The sequence below is a fragment of the Trachinotus anak genome, unplaced genomic scaffold, assembly GCF_046630095.1.
Source record: "Trachinotus anak isolate AG129_WGS33_773 ecotype Australia unplaced genomic scaffold, CSIRO_AGI_Tana_v1 ptg000008l, whole genome shotgun sequence".
Taxonomy (NCBI): Eukaryota; Metazoa; Chordata; class Actinopteri; order Carangiformes; family Carangidae; genus Trachinotus; species Trachinotus anak.
Genome location: NW_027273859.1, coordinates 10,558,121 through 10,576,973, shown reverse-complemented (window position 1 = coordinate 10,576,973; position 18,853 = coordinate 10,558,121). Strand labels below are relative to the sequence as shown.

At 40.9% G+C, this 18,853-nt stretch overlaps 2 protein-coding genes across 2 annotated transcripts; both read right to left on the bottom strand.

Annotated features, from left to right (window-relative positions):
* Positions 1-642: 642 nt before the first annotated feature.
* LOC139623891 (glycerol-3-phosphate acyltransferase 4) lies at positions 643-11,925 on the bottom strand. The gene is made up of 12 exons (XM_071482509.1): positions 11,611-11,925; positions 9,250-9,319; positions 8,843-9,143; positions 7,260-7,334; positions 7,040-7,129; positions 4,740-4,833; positions 4,502-4,617; positions 4,184-4,239; positions 3,962-4,047; positions 3,684-3,812; positions 3,186-3,265; positions 643-2,060 (listed from the first exon to the last, which is right to left on the bottom strand). Exons 1-12 carry the CDS (start codon positions 11,776-11,778, stop codon positions 1,952-1,954), a joined length of 1,374 nt encoding a protein of 457 aa, XP_071338610.1. The 5' UTR covers positions 11,779-11,925; the 3' UTR covers positions 643-1,951.
* A 1,915-nt stretch (positions 11,926-13,840) lies between these two features.
* On the bottom strand, positions 13,841-17,465 carry polr3d (polymerase (RNA) III (DNA directed) polypeptide D). Its single transcript, XM_071482511.1, has 9 exons — positions 17,325-17,465; positions 16,002-16,169; positions 15,856-15,899; positions 15,604-15,758; positions 15,372-15,496; positions 15,121-15,280; positions 14,749-14,996; positions 14,509-14,661; positions 13,841-14,315 (listed from the first exon to the last, which is right to left on the bottom strand). Exons 2-9 carry the CDS (start codon positions 16,161-16,163, stop codon positions 14,199-14,201), a joined length of 1,164 nt encoding a protein of 387 aa, XP_071338612.1. The 5' UTR covers positions 16,164-16,169; positions 17,325-17,465; the 3' UTR covers positions 13,841-14,198.
* Positions 17,466-18,853: the final 1,388 nt, after the last annotated feature.

Here is an 18,853-nt window from a genome sequence, read left to right as displayed (position 1 = left end):
AAACATTCCATTACAAAAATAATGGAAAATGTTGGCCAGTAAAAAAAACAAACTAAACTATAAAATGAGGTTCTAAACAGTATAAATCCGTGGTTGTCAAAGTGGGGTTGGGCAACCCCAAGGTGGTCCCCAGCAAAAAGGGGTATCGTTTGTTTTCACTGTAATTCCATCAGTAAGTAACACACTGACAGAATGTATGACTATTTTAGTCAAGGGGTTCAAACACTTTCTGAAAAGCAAAGACGGGGGACCCTGGGACAAAATCTTATCAAATGGGGTTCTGTGGTCTGATTTGTCTCAGTTTAGGAGTCCTTGATGTGAAAAAGGTTGAGATCAACTACTTTAAGTAATACATTATCATACAAGTTTATGCTTATTATAGCTGTAGTTCATGTAGTTGTTTTCAAGAAATGTTTATTGAATGTTCTTCTCTTCATTGGTAGAAATGTCCTTCAAATACTCTAAAGTTACACTAAAATGTATCACAAATATTATACTTAAGTCTCCACATTCACCTGCAACCATGGTAATCACGTCACGTCCTGTAACAAGCTTAGAACCCCGTTGTGCCTGCATCACACGAAAACAAACGTGACTGACAGAGCAAGAAACACACACAACAAGAAACCCTCGAGTCAACGGTAGAGTCACATTCTTGAACATTTATTTTGATGAACAGTTTTGACATGATCGAAATGACTATCCCTGATGACAGCAAACTAGAGGGTGGAAAGCCTCAGGGAGAAACCCACGAGGCTGTCCACCATGTTCCTCAGCCTTACCGGGAGCCACTCTCCATGACTCTCCTTTAAACCTCCTCAAAGAGGCTGCCAAGTAGGAGAAAGATCACTGATGAGGGGGGGAAATAAAGACAAAGAGCTTTTAGAGTTCACTTAAAATAAATTAGGCAAGATGGTTACTGCACAAGCAGGAAGCCAGTGAAACCATGATGGCTGTTAGGAAGTGTATTAGGATGAACATATATCAACTAATTGCCATTATAACTGTTTTAGTGAGGAGACCAATTGTGATGGTCATTATCCAGTACCATTGTGCCACAGGCCTTGAAGGGACAATCCTAAAAGCATCCAAAGCAAATTCTTAATGAATAGACTAAAAACCCTTTTACTCCATTAGCTGAACATGAACATCTGCCTCAGTCCATAAACCTCCATCAGAGTAACTGTGGGTGCACAATTTCCACTTCATAATGTAAGGATTTACACATTCCATGGAAAAAACACAGTAACAGACAACATATCAACAGCTCACCTGCAACAAAGAGCTATAGTGACCACGTGTTGGTAGAAGTCCTAACGTAAAACACAAAGCTTAAAATACAAGTTTTTTTTCCTCTTGGAAAAGGCCCATAAAAATATTTGAAATGTAACAAAATCTGGCATAGTGCCCTTTATCATGGGCAGAAGCCAGTCATGCAAAACCCCAACTCAATCACAGGTTTTAGCTTTAGAACAAACTAGTTTTTATCTACAAGAACTCTCTTCTACGTCCCAGGTATAATCCGGTCTGTAATGTTAACACAGTGCAATACAAACATGACAGTAAAATAAAAATTAAAAAGTTAAAAACTATCAAACAAAGACAGGAACTCAATGATAGATAATAATACAAGTTTTCCCTCAAAAGACTGCCACCAAGGAAGACAAGAGTCTTTTTCTGTGCACACCTTATTTTCATGTCGAATGCAAGCAAGGCTTCAGTCAAGCTACTCCAACAGAAGGCAGCAGACTCAGAGAGACCCGTAAGAGTGATGCAAACTGAACATGCCAGGCTGAGGCAGTGACCGAGGAAGCCAAATGGAGTACTGTTGACATCTGAGAGGGAATTTTCCAGTCCAGGAGCGCCAACAGAGAGTGAGCCCCGCTGACTACCTATTTAGTCAGAGGTGCGCAAGTGGATCTCTAAGCCAGTCCGCCTCCACACAGGTTCCTCAGGAGCGACTGCGGTCTTCTTGGGTTCCCACCAGCATTTTACTGTACAGCTTCTGCTGCTCTTCTTTAAAGGTATCTTTTACCTTCCCTCGCTTCAATCCTCCGTCCCTACAAAACAGTGTGAAATCAGTGACGATTATTGATATTGTGGACAATTGTGCAGCTCATGTTCTAACAAAGGAATGAAATGTAGATCAAATCTGATGTATCAGTGTTACTGACACTGCAACAGACATGATATACAGTATATACACTGACGTGACCACAATCACAAATAAACACAATCCAGCTTTACTAACCACTAACTTTGCAGTGTTTATTAGCTTATCTTTTTCTACACTGTAGTTCACTTCCTGTGACAGAGGTGTTAAAATCATCTCATTGGTTCTTTTGATGCTGCAGTTGGTTATTTTTGACTTGTTACTGAAGAAAAAGCACAAGTGTACTTGATAATGTTACATCCATACTGACAGATTTAGTTGCCAGTGGTCCAACAAGCACAGCAGCGCACTAACAAAAGGAACGCAGCCATTATTTATCTTATTAGATGCAACTGTGTCAAGTCAAAATGCAAAACAGGTTTATTAAACTGTATGCTGCTCATAATTTTACTATAAATACAAAACAAAAAACTTAATTAAAATATAATTGTGTTGTTGTTGTTGTTGTTGTTGGTGGTGGTGGTGGTGGTGGTGATTAATAACATCAGCAGAGAGTAGGTATGATATTAAGTTGCACCACTTTGCTCACTGTCTTGTTGAAACGCTAGTGTAACTGCAGCAAACATTTCAATGACGCTTAAAGCCGAGTCTATTTAATAAACAAGATCTGGTATACGTCTGTCATTGTCATTTAGCATTGATGTGTATGGGCCTGCAGTGTCAGACCTGAGTCCATAAGAACAGTGACAGAGAGGTGTTGACCTTTTTCATGCCAACCATTTTAACTTGTTTTTATTTTTAGGTTAGAAGGAACCACTAACATCAGCGATGACTCAGTTCTGTTAAACCAGTGCAGAGAATCAGTCTACATGTCACCAAGGCCATTTGTCTGGATCACCTAAAATTAATACAGTTGTTATTAATATGATTGATTACACCTGTGCTTTTCCTGTGATGACATGTCAGACCGTCTGCCCATGATGCTAACCTGTGTGTTCACTATCCTCAGTCAGTCATAGGGATTGTATGTGATAGTGGTGGAAACCATTGAGCTGAATGGGTATTATCTTACCACAAGAGATCGACCAGTCCTCCCTGTCTGGCTATAGCTGCCTTTACACGATTGGCAAACTGCACAGCATCCTCTCCCTCCTGTTGGTGAAGATTGACATAAATGTAAACACAGGCAAACAAGTGGTCAGAAAAATGATTTATGGCATAGCTTTTCTCAATTCTAAAAGCTTTATTCAAATATGGAGCCTTGTCATTTGTTGCTAATTCGACAGATAAGTTCACAGTCAACCAAACGATTGTGGTTTCTCTCAGCGGTATGGATTTCCATGAATTAACAGGAAAAGGAGCAGCAAAGAGAGGTTCTGGAGTAAAGAAGAAAAATTGGAGTCCTTGAAATCATTGTGTAAGGGCTTGTATACATTGCTGGGCCTATTGTCACAGCAAACCCATGTATTGTAGGTTGGGTGCCAAATGGCAAACGCAGCAAAAACATTTCAGCCATCAAATGAAAAAAAAAATATTGTTTTGAAGTCTCAAGTTAACCAAGGAGTCTCACCTCTCTAGACATGGGAGGGAGGTACCACACACTGCAGACGATGGCCCAGCTGCTCATCATACGTAACAGGTAGTTGACCATGCCAAACTTGCTGCTATTCCAGAACGCATCTCCAAATCGAGGATCATACTGCGATAATCAAACACACCAGAATTAATCAATATAAGTATCAGTGTATGAAGTGCTGAAAAAATGTTAAAAAAAACAACAAAAAAACATAAAAATCAATAGTTGCTCTAACATGTAATCTCTCAAAAGAAAAAAAAAATCACTCCCACCTTAATGGCCACAGGGTAGACTGTGGCACCAATCTCAAAACTGCCCTTCTTAAACATCATAACTGATGTGTTGTTAATGCAGGTACCTGGGGATTTAGAGTAGATATAACAAAATAAATGGAGACATATGACATGTGCATTTTTAAGAGAACCAGATGACTATCATGCGATTATGAATTTTTTCTATCTGCATATCTGTACCAGATCACTGAACAAGCTCACCTTCTGGGAAAATGAGAATGGGCAGTTTAGATTTATCTTCTACGTGGTCACTCAATCTGTAATACAAGAAGTGTGTAGGTTATTACTAAAATCTAATTTTGAGATTTGAGACACAGAATCAAAATCCACAAAAATAAAAACCAAATGCATTTTTCTCTTAAATAAAAATTCCAGACTGACTCTCAAATTCAGTACAAAAATGTAACTTTGCAATAGCTGTAAATCAGTGACAGGAAACTGTCTTATAGATTTAACAGGAAAGAAATTATAATGTAGTGTACAGTTACAATAATGTAAGAACAAAGGTTGTAATGCTACCTTTTGGCCACTAGATGTCTGTCTTTGACTTCTGAGCGTTCAAACCAAACGTGTGGACAGGCCTTGACCATGGATCTCTGAATGACCCCCATCAATCCACCATGAATTTGGCCGACCTGACACAAACACAAACACATGCAAATAGCAACTGATCTATTTCTGGGAGAAATGCCATTTCAACAGAGAAGCAGCTGCCAAGGAAAAAGTGAAAAGTGACCAGCAGCAGCTGTATAGTTACCATAGCATAGCAGCCATCGCTGGCCAGAATGATTACATCAATGGGCGAAGTGTGGTTGGCGACACAGATGCCTCCATTCTTGGGTTTGTTTTCACTGGAACAGTGGAGAGAGGAAGACTGTTAATCATGAAGACACTTACTGGAGGATTTATAATCAAGAACTGAAACGATATCGACAGTGGTGTCAAGTATCAAAATGCACTGTTAGTGCACAAGGAAGAAAGCAATGCAATCAGAGGTCAAAACTATAATTCATCATGGTCCTCTCAGTCTTTTTGTGAAAAACAAAGCAGCCCATGGTGTCTCAGTTAAAGGTTTGACCCCCAGAACACGCAGGACCTGAACGTTCTCAGTCCAAATTCCTACGATAGAGTTACAATCTTAAATAGAGAGAGAGAGGAAGAGAGCAAGACTTCCAATGTCACTTGTGTATTTTTAGCCCTAGACTGGAGAGGAATACATGTTTCAACAGGCCAAGTCCTGATGACAGACATTAAGGCAGCCACAAAAAATAGTAAAGATCTTTGTCTCATACGAGTACTTGATCTGTATCAATGTGTCCTTTCCAAATTAATTAAAAGAAAGAAGGATAAAAGATCAAGCCTGGGCAGAAGTTAACCAAAACAACACCAGCTGTTGTGTACCTCAGTTAATGGGCAAATATATGAAACATCAACTTCCTCCTCCACACCCTGTTGCATGTGCCATCCTCTTGATAAAGGCTCTGTATCCTGTTTGACGTTTGTCTTTGATTTTGACTCTGTCAAATTTAAATAAAACGTTCCCTTCACTCATGAGCCACTACCACCATCCACTTAAAACAGAAAACACCACTGCACAATCCACTTTCTATTCAGCCGTATGAATTCAGCAGTTTCAAACATTGTGTTAAAGGTTTAGAAACCACTGTAGCCTGGTAAAGTGTGCTTTGGATTTGTGTATAAGAAAGTATTACTGACTGGAGTTTTGTGCTGCACTGAGGCTCACAATGTCTGCTGCAGCGAATATGAATGTGGACAGTGTAGCCTAGGGCACCCTCCCTTTCATACTTGGACTCAGGGTGCCAACATTGCAACTGCTAACACACCCAGGTTTCTGTTCTCCAAGCACAACTCATCTGTCATTATGTAATCTCACATAGACCTCTCTCACGTCACGGCAATGGGTTCTGTGGCAGATCATGTTTGAAGAATACCGAGGCCACGTGAACATTTGAGTGACATTTATATTATATCCCCCTTGATTCAAATTCATGATAACTTAAAATCAAAACTTACTTTTTTCTTAGCTTGCCCTCTCATACTAAGTCTAGTTTGTGGAAAAAATGTTTTGCCAAAACATAACGTCTCATTACATCAAACTCTCAAGATACCATTTGTGCTTTACACTTTATCCATGTTATTTTTAACTTGCCAAATTACTAGTTACTTCAACAACAGCGAACATGTGAGCATCACTACAGAACTCTTTTGAGTTTTAGTAGAAGCTTTTGCAGAGCTTTATTCATGTGCAGGACCTATCGTGCTAACTTCTATGAAGACTAACCAAACCGGTGGCAAAAACTGTAAGTGGTAAGGAGCCGATGAACTGTAACCAACAGAATCAATGGCAGTTTGTCAGGAAAAATGCATGCTGGGGAATTGGAAATACAGCAATCAGAGTAAGAACTGAGTGTTGTAGGAACACTCCAAAGAACCTTCATATCAAAAGAGGTAATCGTAGCTAAGTCCAAGTCCAAATGTGTGTATTTAAAATGTTTGCTCCAATACACAGGTGACAATTAACCTTGTAAGGAAGCTGGATATCTTGCAAGCGAGAAAGCTGTGTGGACCAATCAGTGGCCTATGAAGGAGGAACTACTGGCAGCTTTGGAGAGGGAACTGTTTCGGTATTTGTGAGAGTGCAAAGACAACGAGAATCATTTACCAACATGCTAACTAGCTTTTAAAGCTCCTCAGATTTGTTGTGTTGTGTTTCCTTTTTGGCGTTTTCCTCCTACATCATATGACAGACACATGGTTTATCCGATCACATGCCAATTACTTTTTAAAAGCACCAGCGCTTTATTATTATTATTTTTATTATTATTTTGCTTAACTATTTCTGTTGACATGATTACCATGAGACATGTATCTGACTTAATTAGATTACTTGACTGTCTCACGTATTTGCATACAGTCTTCCTTCCTCCTCCTTCCCTTCTTACCCATCTTGTCCTTATCTGGGCTCAGAATATTGTACCAGGAAGTCCAGTAGTAGACTTCCTTGTTAAATAGATAAAAACACTGAAAGTCCTTTACCTGTCATGATAGGTTATAATGGCTGTCAGAGCTCTGACACATATTCTGTAGCACATCAAATGGACTTTCTGACTCAGGAAGTTTTTCATCCTGCAAGAAGGAGCACACAACAAAACCATTTACTTTGTGTATCAAGCCAGCAAATCTAAGATGATTACATTCAGCAGTCTGAGCTGATGTTTTTGATCATGTAAAACAGACAAGCGTGTGATCAACCTACCTTCCATTCGGCAGCAGCCCAACAAGAGAGGTGAGGAACACAAGGAGGCCGACACCAGTGAAGGCAAGGGTTACCCTGGTGGGAAAAAAAAACACTCATGTAAAACACAGAAAGGAGGGATTCCATGTTCTGGATGCACACTTTTTAAACTAATTAATCTTTCATTGGTATTTAAATGCAAGAACATGATCCTTAGCCATAACCACTCAGTTAACACACAAGGTCATGAATAATGTTATCCAGGACAGCAGGGTTCTTGTTATAAATTAAAAATATGCTCTCCTCTATGTGTCCCTGTCACTGATAATAGACTCCAGAACCTGCACGAGGACATATTAGGCAATGGTTAAGCTGAGCAACAGGTTGACTTAATCTGGATGAACCACTCATCCAGGGTTGGAGAAAGTGCTTATCAAATGGGCAAGAATTAGAAAATCAATACAGAGGTGAACTTTTCATGCAAGTGGTGAGCCAGGCCAATATTCAACTGGACAAGTCCCGAGGAGAAGATAATTTATTAGCTGGATTGGAGACTAGACTGATGCCCGTCTGTGCAGTGGTGGCCTGATTCGTCTCCCCACTGGTGGCTGGAAATGAGCCAGCAAGGCTTAGTACTGAGTCACTGTCCTTGTACCTCTCTAAGCTCACCCTGGACAAGGATCTCCCTCTTTTACTCACTGCATGTGCAAACACTGAAGGTTTCTTTTGTGTTGTGGAGCGGTGTCGATCTCCATGCAGTGTAAACACATTAATGACTTTTCACAATATCCACACATCATGAATACAGCTGTGTGGTATGTCATTACCAAATATTTTGGTTAGTTTCCCCACAAAAGTTTATCACATCTTTTACATTACAACCACAGCAAGAAGAACACCTTGGTTGGTGCATTTTGCCCTTTTCTTTCTGTTTGTCTGCGTAGGTTTGTTCCCACAGCCAAAAAACAGCCTTGTTAGGTGAGTTGGAAACTAAATTTCTCATAGATGTGAATGTGTTGCCTGTGTAGGCTCTATATGTTAGCTCTGAGATGAACCAGAGACCGGTCCAAGGTGTACTCGACCTCTTGGCTAATGCACGCCTGCAGCCCCTGCAGCTACACAAGGTATTGGTTCTGTGGCTGGTTTGGCTTTGTGTCAACCACTATGCACAGTTGGCACATTTCATACTTAAGCTATGAATCCTCAAACAGCAATCAAATATGAAGCCTCAGGTTATATCATGGAGGTTTTGTATCAGATACCCAACAGGTAATAATCATGAAATTTGTTAGTTAAATCTCAATGTAGAATTTGTTTCAAAGATTAAAAACACAGACGACCAGAGGAAACACATTTAGTTGCCTCAGTATTTAATAACCATATTTTACCGATAGCAGCTTTAAATTCCTGTTATACTAGCACTTGTGTCAGGTCACAGTCCAATGTCAGAATTATGTTATACTTGTGGCCACTTGTGCAGGTGGGACTCAAATTTGATTTCTAGCACTGTTTCAGTGTGTTCAGTCTTTCAAAAAGGTTAACGTGGTGTAAAGTTTTACTCTTCTAATATCAAACAACCTCTATGTTGGAGGTACAGCTCGTACCTGAGAGGTAGCAGGAAGCCGTAGCGGATCAGCAGGCCCAGCCCCCATAGGACGGTCAGCCTCAGGCTGATGTAGTGGAAGTTGTAGTTGCTGCGGGTCAGCAGATTCCAGGACTCCAACTCTTCAGCAGAGAACCGCTTGGTCACCTCATCGTCCATGATGCTCTCCACTCCTCGCCGAGCGAAATAGAAGATGTCAGACATCTCAAACTCAGGGGCTGAGTCCAAGTCTCTGTTGCTGCCGCTCCGCCGGATCTCCTTGATCTCCTGCTCCAAGGAGGTTGGCTCTTTGGCAATGATTGCTGGAGCGAGCCAGAGAGACAGCATATCAGCACTACTCTCCTCTGGAACAAATATAACTACCAAACACACACGCGTGCTTCAAAACAAACTGATAGCACATCTTACCATTTGAGTAGGGTTTGTACAACGGATGATTCTTTTCTTTTGCTCCTCTCTCTATCCTCAGTGTGGCCCACTAAAGACAAAGAAAAATAACTAAGTAAAAACTCACGAGGGATCCAAAACACATGGAATACAACTTGTCCATAATGCTTCATTAACAAATTAAACAAAGATTTGCTCACATTAGACTTTTGTGTATTTGGAGTCTGAAACACACTTTGTACACACATAGACAACATGCAGAAAGTCTCTGTAGCAACCAGCTGCCCCTCTTACCAAACTGATGTAATGTCTGATTTTCAACATTCAAGAAAGTCAACAGCAAGTTCTTCATTATGGTCAGAGTCACAAGTGTTACTACTGTTACTCTGTCTATTCTGTGTGTGGTTGTTCACATTGCAAACTGTTGTCAAAGCTGAAGAAAGAGATTCTGAATTCTCAGAGGCTGACCTCATCCTGAACCAATAAAATGCACGGCTTATCTGTAACTGCAGCCTCTAAGAAACTTCTAATGCCCACTTCTCCCTCTTGTTGTAGCATAATACATCTTGTCTTGGTGTACTGTACTACAGTAAAGGACAAAAATGTATTGTCGGAAGTAAAAGACTAGCCCTTTATGTGCACTTTGCAAACTGAAACAAAAGCTAACAGGTAATGTCCACTGAGAGGCAGGAAAAGGACACAATGTTCTCCTTGCTGTAAGACAAGCAGAAAACATGAGGAAATTATGGACGGGGTGGTGCTGAATGTGTGGATGTGCGCAGTCTCAGACTACACTTCATACCACAGCGAGCAAGGTTTGTCTACCTCAATCAGTGTTAGCGAATAAACTCCGACTGCAAGAAAGCTGCATGTTTGTATAGGTAAAAAACACTGGAGTTGGGCAGGGGCACTTGTAAACCATTCCTAAGAATGTTGAGTGATACGGTGGTTTTGTCTGCACCTCAGGGCTGCAGATGTCATGCTGGGATTTAAAAAAAATCCCTTTGAGGCACATGACTTATTTTTCTACATACTTCACCTTACCTATAAAAAAAAGGTACACAGCTGTCATGACACAGGGCCATTAAACCCCTGTTTTTGTCTAACAAGGTTTTTTTTAAAAAAAGGTTGGCTACCGAGCTAAAGATTTAAAGATTAAAAACATTTATCCCACAGCAGCGATGTATGGTTATCATTATGCAAATGGCAATATTATTTATTTATTTTACAGATATCTTTAAATTGTGTTGTGACCAGCTGTATTACTGAGTCATCATGTTAAAAATGCAGCTACGGTTGAAACTAATGACTGTTTGGATGAAGAGGAGGAGGAGCACAAACAGCTGCTCTCTCTAGTCAGAGAACAATAACAAAACAAAGTGGGTTCATCGTGGCAGTATGTGGCTCCAGAGGTGCACGTGACAGAGGAGGTGTGTACTTCCTAAGAAGTGTTACCGGTGTGAGAATTAGGAGAAGTCTTTGTTTACACATAATCATGCCCATGACAAACCTTCACAAGCAGTTAGACATGTGTAAATGGTACGATCCAGAAAACATTGCATGTCTTTTGACCTTTTCTCTCAATCTCATGGTTGCTAGTAGAATCATGACCTGAGAAAATCTCATCATATCTCCCACTAGTCCATTTATTTCTGGCACAAGATCTGCTCTCAGAGGTACATGTTGGAAGGTGATGACAGCTTAACTAGTGAAGCTACACCAGAGATAGCAGAAGGGTTGAAACTGGATAACTGTGTCTGGAGTCAAAAAGGCAAGGAGATTATTAAATAGTAAATCTTAAAGTGGCCCAGCTGATGCATACATGCCATCAATGGTGATTCATATTCACTTCTGGAGAGGGAAAACGGCAAATTTCAAGATTCTGAGGCCACGTCAGAGCCAACAGTGACTGACAAGGTTTGTACCACTGTTTTCTCTGATTACATAACAAGGGAATAATGGTTCTGTAGTTGTGTGGTTAGTCTGCATCAGACAGTTCCTACAGTGGTCACTGGTTGGAGGCTAAAGACAAGCATAAAGCCTGCTCTCAGAATTACAACTGTATTAATGAAATTGTATTCTGGTAGCTGTTTTCCAGAAGCAGACTGTGTTGATTGAAGGGTGGAGAACATGCACAGTCAAAGCAAATAAAGGTTGTCCTTGAAGAACAACTTTGAAGAACTATATTTGTTTTGATGAATAGCAGGATGTTTGGCAGGAGCAGACACAGAACAGTAACAGTCTTTTATATCGTGTGTATGATGTTTCTGTTCCATCCAGCTTCAACCCAAAAGTAAAAATTGATGATTCAAACTACATTGTAGATCCCTTGTTCCTTTAAATAAACAGAAAGTAGTGGGCCAGCATGCAGCAAACTCTTACCTCAAAGATCTTTAACAATGTTTTCATGTAAAGACGTCTAATGCCAAAGGACACCCCAAAGATGGCAGGCACGATGATAAAGACCAGCAGGAGGGTGAACCACACGGTGAAGGAGATACCCAGCAGGATACACACCAAGTTGTCAAACGGGTTGAAGAAGAGCTCCATCTTGAAGTCAGGAGGGCGATGAAATCTATTAAACTGTTGAAATCAGAGGGCAGAGCAGATGGCACTCCACCTCCTGGCCCTAAGTGGCCCTTATCTTTTGTCAGAAAAAGGCCTTCATCAAGATAACTAGGGGACAGAGCTCCTCCTCACGCTGAGCAGAGATTCAATACAAGTACAAGTGACCATCTTAGAGTTGCCCTCTTGGGCAATATAAGTGAATTTCATTATTTTCACCACGAAACAGCTTCTGAATCTCAGCTTATTTCAATTCCAGGAACAGGAAGGTGAAGTCTTCAAAACAGCTGCAATGAAATAACGGCCCGTCCTGGCTTCATATGTCCTTTGCTCTCCGTGCAAAGCCTCCCCGCTGGTGACAGAGATGTAAACAATGAAACAAAAACAAGCAGGCACAGCAGGTGGTTCTCCTCTGGTGAAGATCCAGGGGCTCTGCAGCTCAGCGTCGCACAGACCTGCAAACAAATACAGCTGAAGTCAGGGTGATCCACAGTGATATGTCCTCTTTGGCCTGAGCACAACATGTACTTTTCTATGACACAAGACAGAAAACGCGTCTCTGAGTCTGAGTCTTCTGTGTGAAGTTAATTCTGACCATCTGGCTATTCTGAGACGAAACAGACGCCACTGATGTTTGAAAACGCCGATTAATGGTAGAGTATCTACTTTCAGCGAGGGGCCAGATAAGTTTGCATGTTGGCGTTGCTGTTATCAGTCACGGTGCAGAGATAACGTTAGAGGCCCCTCGTCCTCACCCCTCCGGATGATGCAGCAGGACGGCTAACGATGGGCTCCATCCCCGGGTAAACCCACACTGCGTTAGCTCGCCTCATCATTTCCGACGCTTTCTATCATAGTTTATCCGCCTCCCAAACCCCACAGAGATAACAACATTCAAGCAAGACCTACGCCGGTGCTGGAGGACGACGCTGAAGGCTCCTGAATTCACAAAGACGAAATAAAGTCTCTGCTCAAGTTAGCTTGTGGCCTCCGAGCTAACGCGATGCTACGTCCGGTCTCCCGGCGTGCCCCGCCTCGCTGAGCTAGCTTGCTCCGAGCCCTTGAGAGCCGTCCGGGTGTTCGTGAAATGCTGAGCCGACCTTTTTAATGATAAGCTTGGACTGGGTACGGCAACTTGGTGTCTCGCCAGGTTACCAGGTTAAAATACACGCGTTTGAACAGACATAAGAGTTATAACCAACCTCCCGTCCCGTTGTGTCCGGCGCCGGGACAGTAGCGTCTCACTGGTCCATCACTTGTCTTTGTCTTGCGGACTGTAGCCAAACTCCACCCGGACAGCGCTGGCTCGACGGCGGCTACGTATCCGGTCCTCAGCCGGAGCCCCCGACCAGCAGGCTCAGGTCCGGCCTGACACCTGGTGGTCAAAACGGGACACCGCAGGGGTTTTTTTAATTATAGTGGTAGTATTTTTGACCACCAGCGGCGCTGTTGACAAACAGTCATGGTTTGTGTATGTAAAAGAATATAAATTGAATTTTTCTTTCCCTTATTTAGCATTTACAATCAGTATATACACATTTAATATCCGATTGATAACACAATGTAATAATCAAAATGAATGTGTTTGTCAGAAACCATAACTCCCGTGGACAACCATAAGTGGTGACTGCTTTAAAAAACAATGAACGACAATACATCAATAATAATACAATACATAATAACAGAAGTTATTATTGGTGACAAATACTGTACATTAATAAACTCGTACAAATGTCCTTACAGCTGATTACAACTACATTATAGTATGTATGTAAACCAGTTATTAAATGTTTGTAAACTGCTTATAAATGCTAAAGAGAGGGACCTTTAGTGCAGTATTACCAATTTTTCAAATGTAATTCTTCAATGTTTCAATTAGCAATTCAGCTCACTTGTATTTAGGAAGTGACAGAAATCTCACATATCTCAAACACAAGCAAAGAGAGCCAAATACTTTTCTGCATGGCCATGAGAGACAAGTCAGAAAATGCATGTTTTCTTTGTGATGAGGGTGAACCAACCATTTAAAATCATCTGACAATAAGGATGAATAACAAAAACTTTTTTATTCACACATTTACATCCATGTACAATCTTGTCAAGTGATTTCAGAAATGAAAACAGTACTGAAAGTTGGCATGCCAATTAACCTTTAAACCATTATTTAATATGCCTGTTCCACAAGAAGAAAATAAAACCTCAGATATGTTTCATATTTACAGATAGTGTATTTCAATATGTTATTATAGCCACTCTGTAAACACTGTAAGCACGATCAACTTGTAGTGGAGGTCAAGCTCTAAAGGGACAGTCCATAGCAACAGTGAGCATCTTGTCAACATCACAACCTAACACAAGTGCACCCGATTGTAAAGACTGAGGAGGCTGCGCAGCTCTGATTAGCATCAAGCGCTGCCCTCCAGTAGAGCCTCAAAGTCTGGGGAACAAACCATTTTGTGTTTGACGTTTCCTAACACTGTCAAGTCGCCCGTTCTTCCCTCTGTACCAATAGAGACCAGCTCCTGAGAGGGCAGGGGTGAGGAAGCAGAGAAAAGCATGTCAGAAATGTTCATAATTCTGATAGTAAATATTTATTCTCTGATAAATGAATTAGACAGCGACAGACAAAATGCATAGAAACAAATACAATACAGAGACAAACACAGAGAGAGAGCAAGAGAGAGACACACATCAATGAATATTCAACTATCATACCTGAAGGAAAGAGCACGATGTTCCCAGAGACACATCAAGTGTCACTTGTCCCAGGATGAGCTGCACCCGGCCAGACTTCCTCACCAGCATCTTTCCTACAAGGCCCTCCCGCAGATCTTTCAGATTGCAGCTGTTGTCTTCAGTTTCCTCTTCCTGTTTATGAATGAAATGAAAATACCATTTATACACGTGACCTCAATATCATCATGTATTTAATAAATAGACGACAACTGTATCCACCTGAGACTCCGTCTTCAGAAGCACAGCCTGCCCGTCCTCTGACTGCACCTCTGTCTTCACTGGTCGGTGCTCTTTGGTGGGAGGCTGTCCGGGCAGCGAGTCGGGCAGCTGCATGAAGAACAGCTCCTCCTCTTTGCTCAGACTCCACTTTTGCAGCAGGTCAGGCAGAACCTCAGGCTCAGGTAGAGGAGGAGGCTTGAAAGCTACGTCTGACTTCTTTATATCCATTTCCTCTGGCTCCTGTTTGACTGAAGAGAAGACAGTATTTATTTTAAGAGATCAGCTATGTGGCCAGGCATGCTTTTAAGTTATTTGCTCCTTTCACAAGCTATCGGAAATAATCAAGTAAAGCAGCCAAAAATCTGCAGTTACCTTTAACTGCAGGCTCCATGGGTTCACAATCCTCCTCCACCTTCTCAATTTTAACAGGAGGGCTACTAAATTCCTCCTTGAATCCCCAACCTGACACAGCGAGGGGAAGCTGGACAGGGCAGCTCCTCTGCTCACTCCTCAGGAAAGGATCGTCTATAAACTGAGAGAACGTGATAGGAAAAGGAATTTAAATTGATGGAAGTTGCAAAATAAAGTGACTTAATATAGATGACGGCAAAACCAGGACTCACATTGTCTCGTTCTAGACTGCGCAGGATCTCTTTGGTCTCTTCCTCAGTCTCCCTCTTCTCCTTTTTAATATTGATGATGGGTGAAGGTCCCACACTTGGAGCATCTCTCTCACTTTCATAGCCACCTGTGTTTAATACAAGAATTCACTTGAGTGCATTGGGAGAAAAAAAAAAACAAAAAAAGATAAGCCATGGCAACGCAGAGTGATTGGCTGTCCAGGTGAACTCCTACCTCTCTTTTTCATCATCATCTCTGCAGGCCCCTGTTCAAAAATAGAATGTGACTGGATGACCTCTGGGCGACCTCGGCCCCGGCCTCTATCTCTTGAGCCTCGACCTCGTTCGCCATCCTTCCTTTCTCTCCTTTGTCCGCCTTCAACTTTTGTTCTGTCATGACAGACAAAATTATTCATCCACAGTCAAAAAACAGTCAAATCTATTTTCTCTGGCATATTTTTAGTTTTAATATCAATAATTAACTTACTCCTCTTTGGCTTTACGCCCAATTATGTTGGGTGTAAACGTTTTCTAAAAAATAAAACACAAAAACAGGACTCAACTATTGGAACAGTCACAAATATTAGAAAATGATTTACATATCATTTCGTTAAGTGAAATACAGTGTATTACCTTCTTCACTCCTCCTAGGGTGAGGTCTCTTGATCGCATTGAAGGGAGGCGGCCTGAAGAGATGCCGGCTGATGGTCGGCGGCCCATCAGCAGTCCTATACCGCTCCCTCCGGGGGCTGGCACACGTTGACCATTGGGGTCACCTGAGCCCGGATCAGCCATCCTAAACTGGAGACATTTTCGTTTTTTTGTTTATGCATTAAAATGCTTTTGGGAGAAAACTGAACTGGGGCTGCAACTAACAATTGTTTTCATTACCAATTAATCTGCTGATTATTTTTTCAATTGTTTGTTTTGTCTATAAAATGCCAGAAAATAGTTAACTAAAAATGCCTGTTATAATTTCACTCAGAACACAGTGACATCTTGGAATGGCTTGTCCAAAATCCAAAGACGTTCAGTTTACTATAAGGTGTGATGCTGAGAAACATCAGATCCTTAGATTTGAGAAGCTGAAAACAGCAAATATTTGACAGCCTTTGCTTAAAAATGACTAAACGATTCTTCAGATATAAACATAGTTGCTGATTGATCTTCCTTCAGTAGATCAATTGCCTTATTATTTCATCTGGTTACTCATGATCACTTCTTAAAGGTTCCTTATCTGTGCACATCTTTTAAAGCACCCACAGTTATAGTATAGATAGTATATTCACTTAATTCATTTGCATATACAGGTCTTCTTCAGATTATGGAATGATAAAAACAAGGTCGTTTTTTGTGTCTTTGTGTTTGTTGATGTATTTTCTTTGCAGTTAATAATGAACTTGTACAAACAGCTTTATCTTGACAGTTGTAAAACTTGGACAGAAACATAACTGGCACTAAGCCTAACCACTGTATTTGAGTAACCTCAATGTCCTGGAAAATCAATGTGTTGAGAAAAAGGCAAAATGTTGGCAGCTACTATTAAGTGTCTTTTGTACAGTATTTATAAGATATAACATCCTAAAGAATTCTTGCTTTTGTTTCACAGTTTTTAATCGTCTCAGCATATCATGTTGTTACATCGTATGAAAGATGGAGGAACAGATAGAAACACTGTGCTCTTCTGAGTGGAGGAAACAAAAGTCTTGGACCACAGCAGCGCTTGTATTTCAGTGACATGAACAACTGGCAGCCATGTGAAGGGTACAGGCCTAATGACCACTTTAAAATGATTTTTTTTTTTCACCACAGTCATGGTTTGCGTCAACAACACAGCATAAATTCAGCAACACGTGTCCAAATCACAACACGAACACACACATGCACAAGGAATAAACTGAACTTTAACGCTGTCAACGATGCCTTTTGTTACTCTGTGCCTCATCTGATACTTACGTTACGATTCCTCTGATGTCCCCAGTAGATATTAGGTCCAAAGTCGGAGAGGAAGAGTCATTACAAGTTGTGTTGTGCTAACGCTGCTGCTGACGCTGCCGCAAGGGCGCCGCCATGACACTTCCGCAGTCATCAGCCTCTGAGTTCCCGTGGACCAAACCTGCGCAGAGAGACACGCATATTCATCAATTATCGTGTTTTTCCACTTTCCATCTTTATTTCATCGACAGTGTTGTCTTTATTTATATATATTTCGAGTGCATAATAATAAAAATCCTTACATGAATGATGTATGATATGCACCTGGAGGAATTTAATCTGTATTTTGTTTTTATGGGTCAGTGTACAAAGTGCATTTGATGTTGCCAGGTCCTAAATGTCATGAGGGTAGTCCAATGCACAAGGCACAAGACAAACCCTTATAGACTTATTATACTTCAGACACTTACAGGCAACATTTACATACTGGGCCGACTAAATTTGAATTTAGAGAGCCTGTTACATTAAACACAGTCATGTACAGTATTTTTTAGTGCAATGGATATGAATAATAACATAGTAGCCTACATGAATTATATGCAGAGTGCCATATTAATAAGTAAAGTGCTTCTGACTGGTGGTCTAAGCTCCAATATGTGAGAGTATGCCGCAAGAATATTGCTTTCAAAAGCTAATTTTTTTTATCAATTTTTTTTCCCATTCTACACAACCGCTACCGTCTAACTGAACCTCTTCTTTCAACTGGCTTTCCATCCAAAGATAGCAAACATTTTTGTATGGGTGTAAATCTATTTGTGACTGTTGGTGCTTTCAAAATAACACAGGAAAAAGTTTTTATTTCTGTAGTTATGATAACCAGTCAGACACAGGCGAGGTATTCCTTTCTCTTAGCTAGAAAACTCTGATAAAATCCATCCATGGCACCATTTCATTTCATATCACAACATCAATCTAATTTACTGTTATTATTTCCAGCTCATGGCACCACAACTGACTTAGACATTGCATGAAACTATTAATGTGTAATGTGACATTTGCAAATGTACGCTGAGGTCAGTGTATACCCATGATTGAAAGAGCACATGAGAGACTTACCTAGGTACCCAAAGAAAATTCATTAGTTATGTTAAGTCCATGAGCATCAATTGAGCATTAAGATACTTGTGAAATTTGTCCATAATTTGGTGCACACAGATTCATATGATGAAATGCAAATACAGTATGATGCTTAAACTTCTGTATCGTGTAAACAGTTCTGGTACCATCCCGCTGAAGGTAAGTGCTGCTCCGGGTTGCTTCTGAGTCCAGACACCCACTCCAACCTGCTGGGGTCTGGTTCTGCTGATAATGCATGAACCTAGGGGTTGGCCTCGTAATATATGTAAAGGATGGATTGTAATGAATAAATCCACACAATTTCTGGAAAATAATAAAATATAAAAATGTGCACACATCACTCAAATACGAGAGATATCACCCTGTTTTTTGACTTATAAATGCTGTACGTAAATGGGGCCAAAATCTCTGTT

Coding starts and splice junctions, on each gene's coding strand:
- polr3d (XM_071482511.1), bottom strand. CDS start 16,163: ATGGCTGATCCGGGCTCAGGTGACCCCAATGGTCAACGTGTGCCAGCC. Junction 14,997..15,120: donor CATGGAGCCTGCAGTTAAAG/GTAACTGCAGAT, acceptor TCTTCTCTTCAG/TCAAACAGGAGCCAGAGGAA. Junction 14,662..14,748: donor TTCTGAAGACGGAGTCTCAG/GTGGATACAGTT, acceptor ATTCATAAACAG/GAAGAGGAAACTGAAGACAA.
- LOC139623891 (XM_071482509.1), bottom strand. CDS start 11,778: ATGGAGCTCTTCTTCAACCCGTTTGACAACTTGGTGTGTATCCTGCTG. Junction 7,130..7,259: donor GGGCTGCTGCCGAATGGAAG/GTAGGTTGATCA, acceptor TCCTTCTTGCAG/GATGAAAAACTTCCTGAGTC. Junction 4,240..4,501: donor AGACATCTAGTGGCCAAAAG/GTAGCATTACAA, acceptor CTTGTATTACAG/ATTGAGTGACCACGTAGAAG.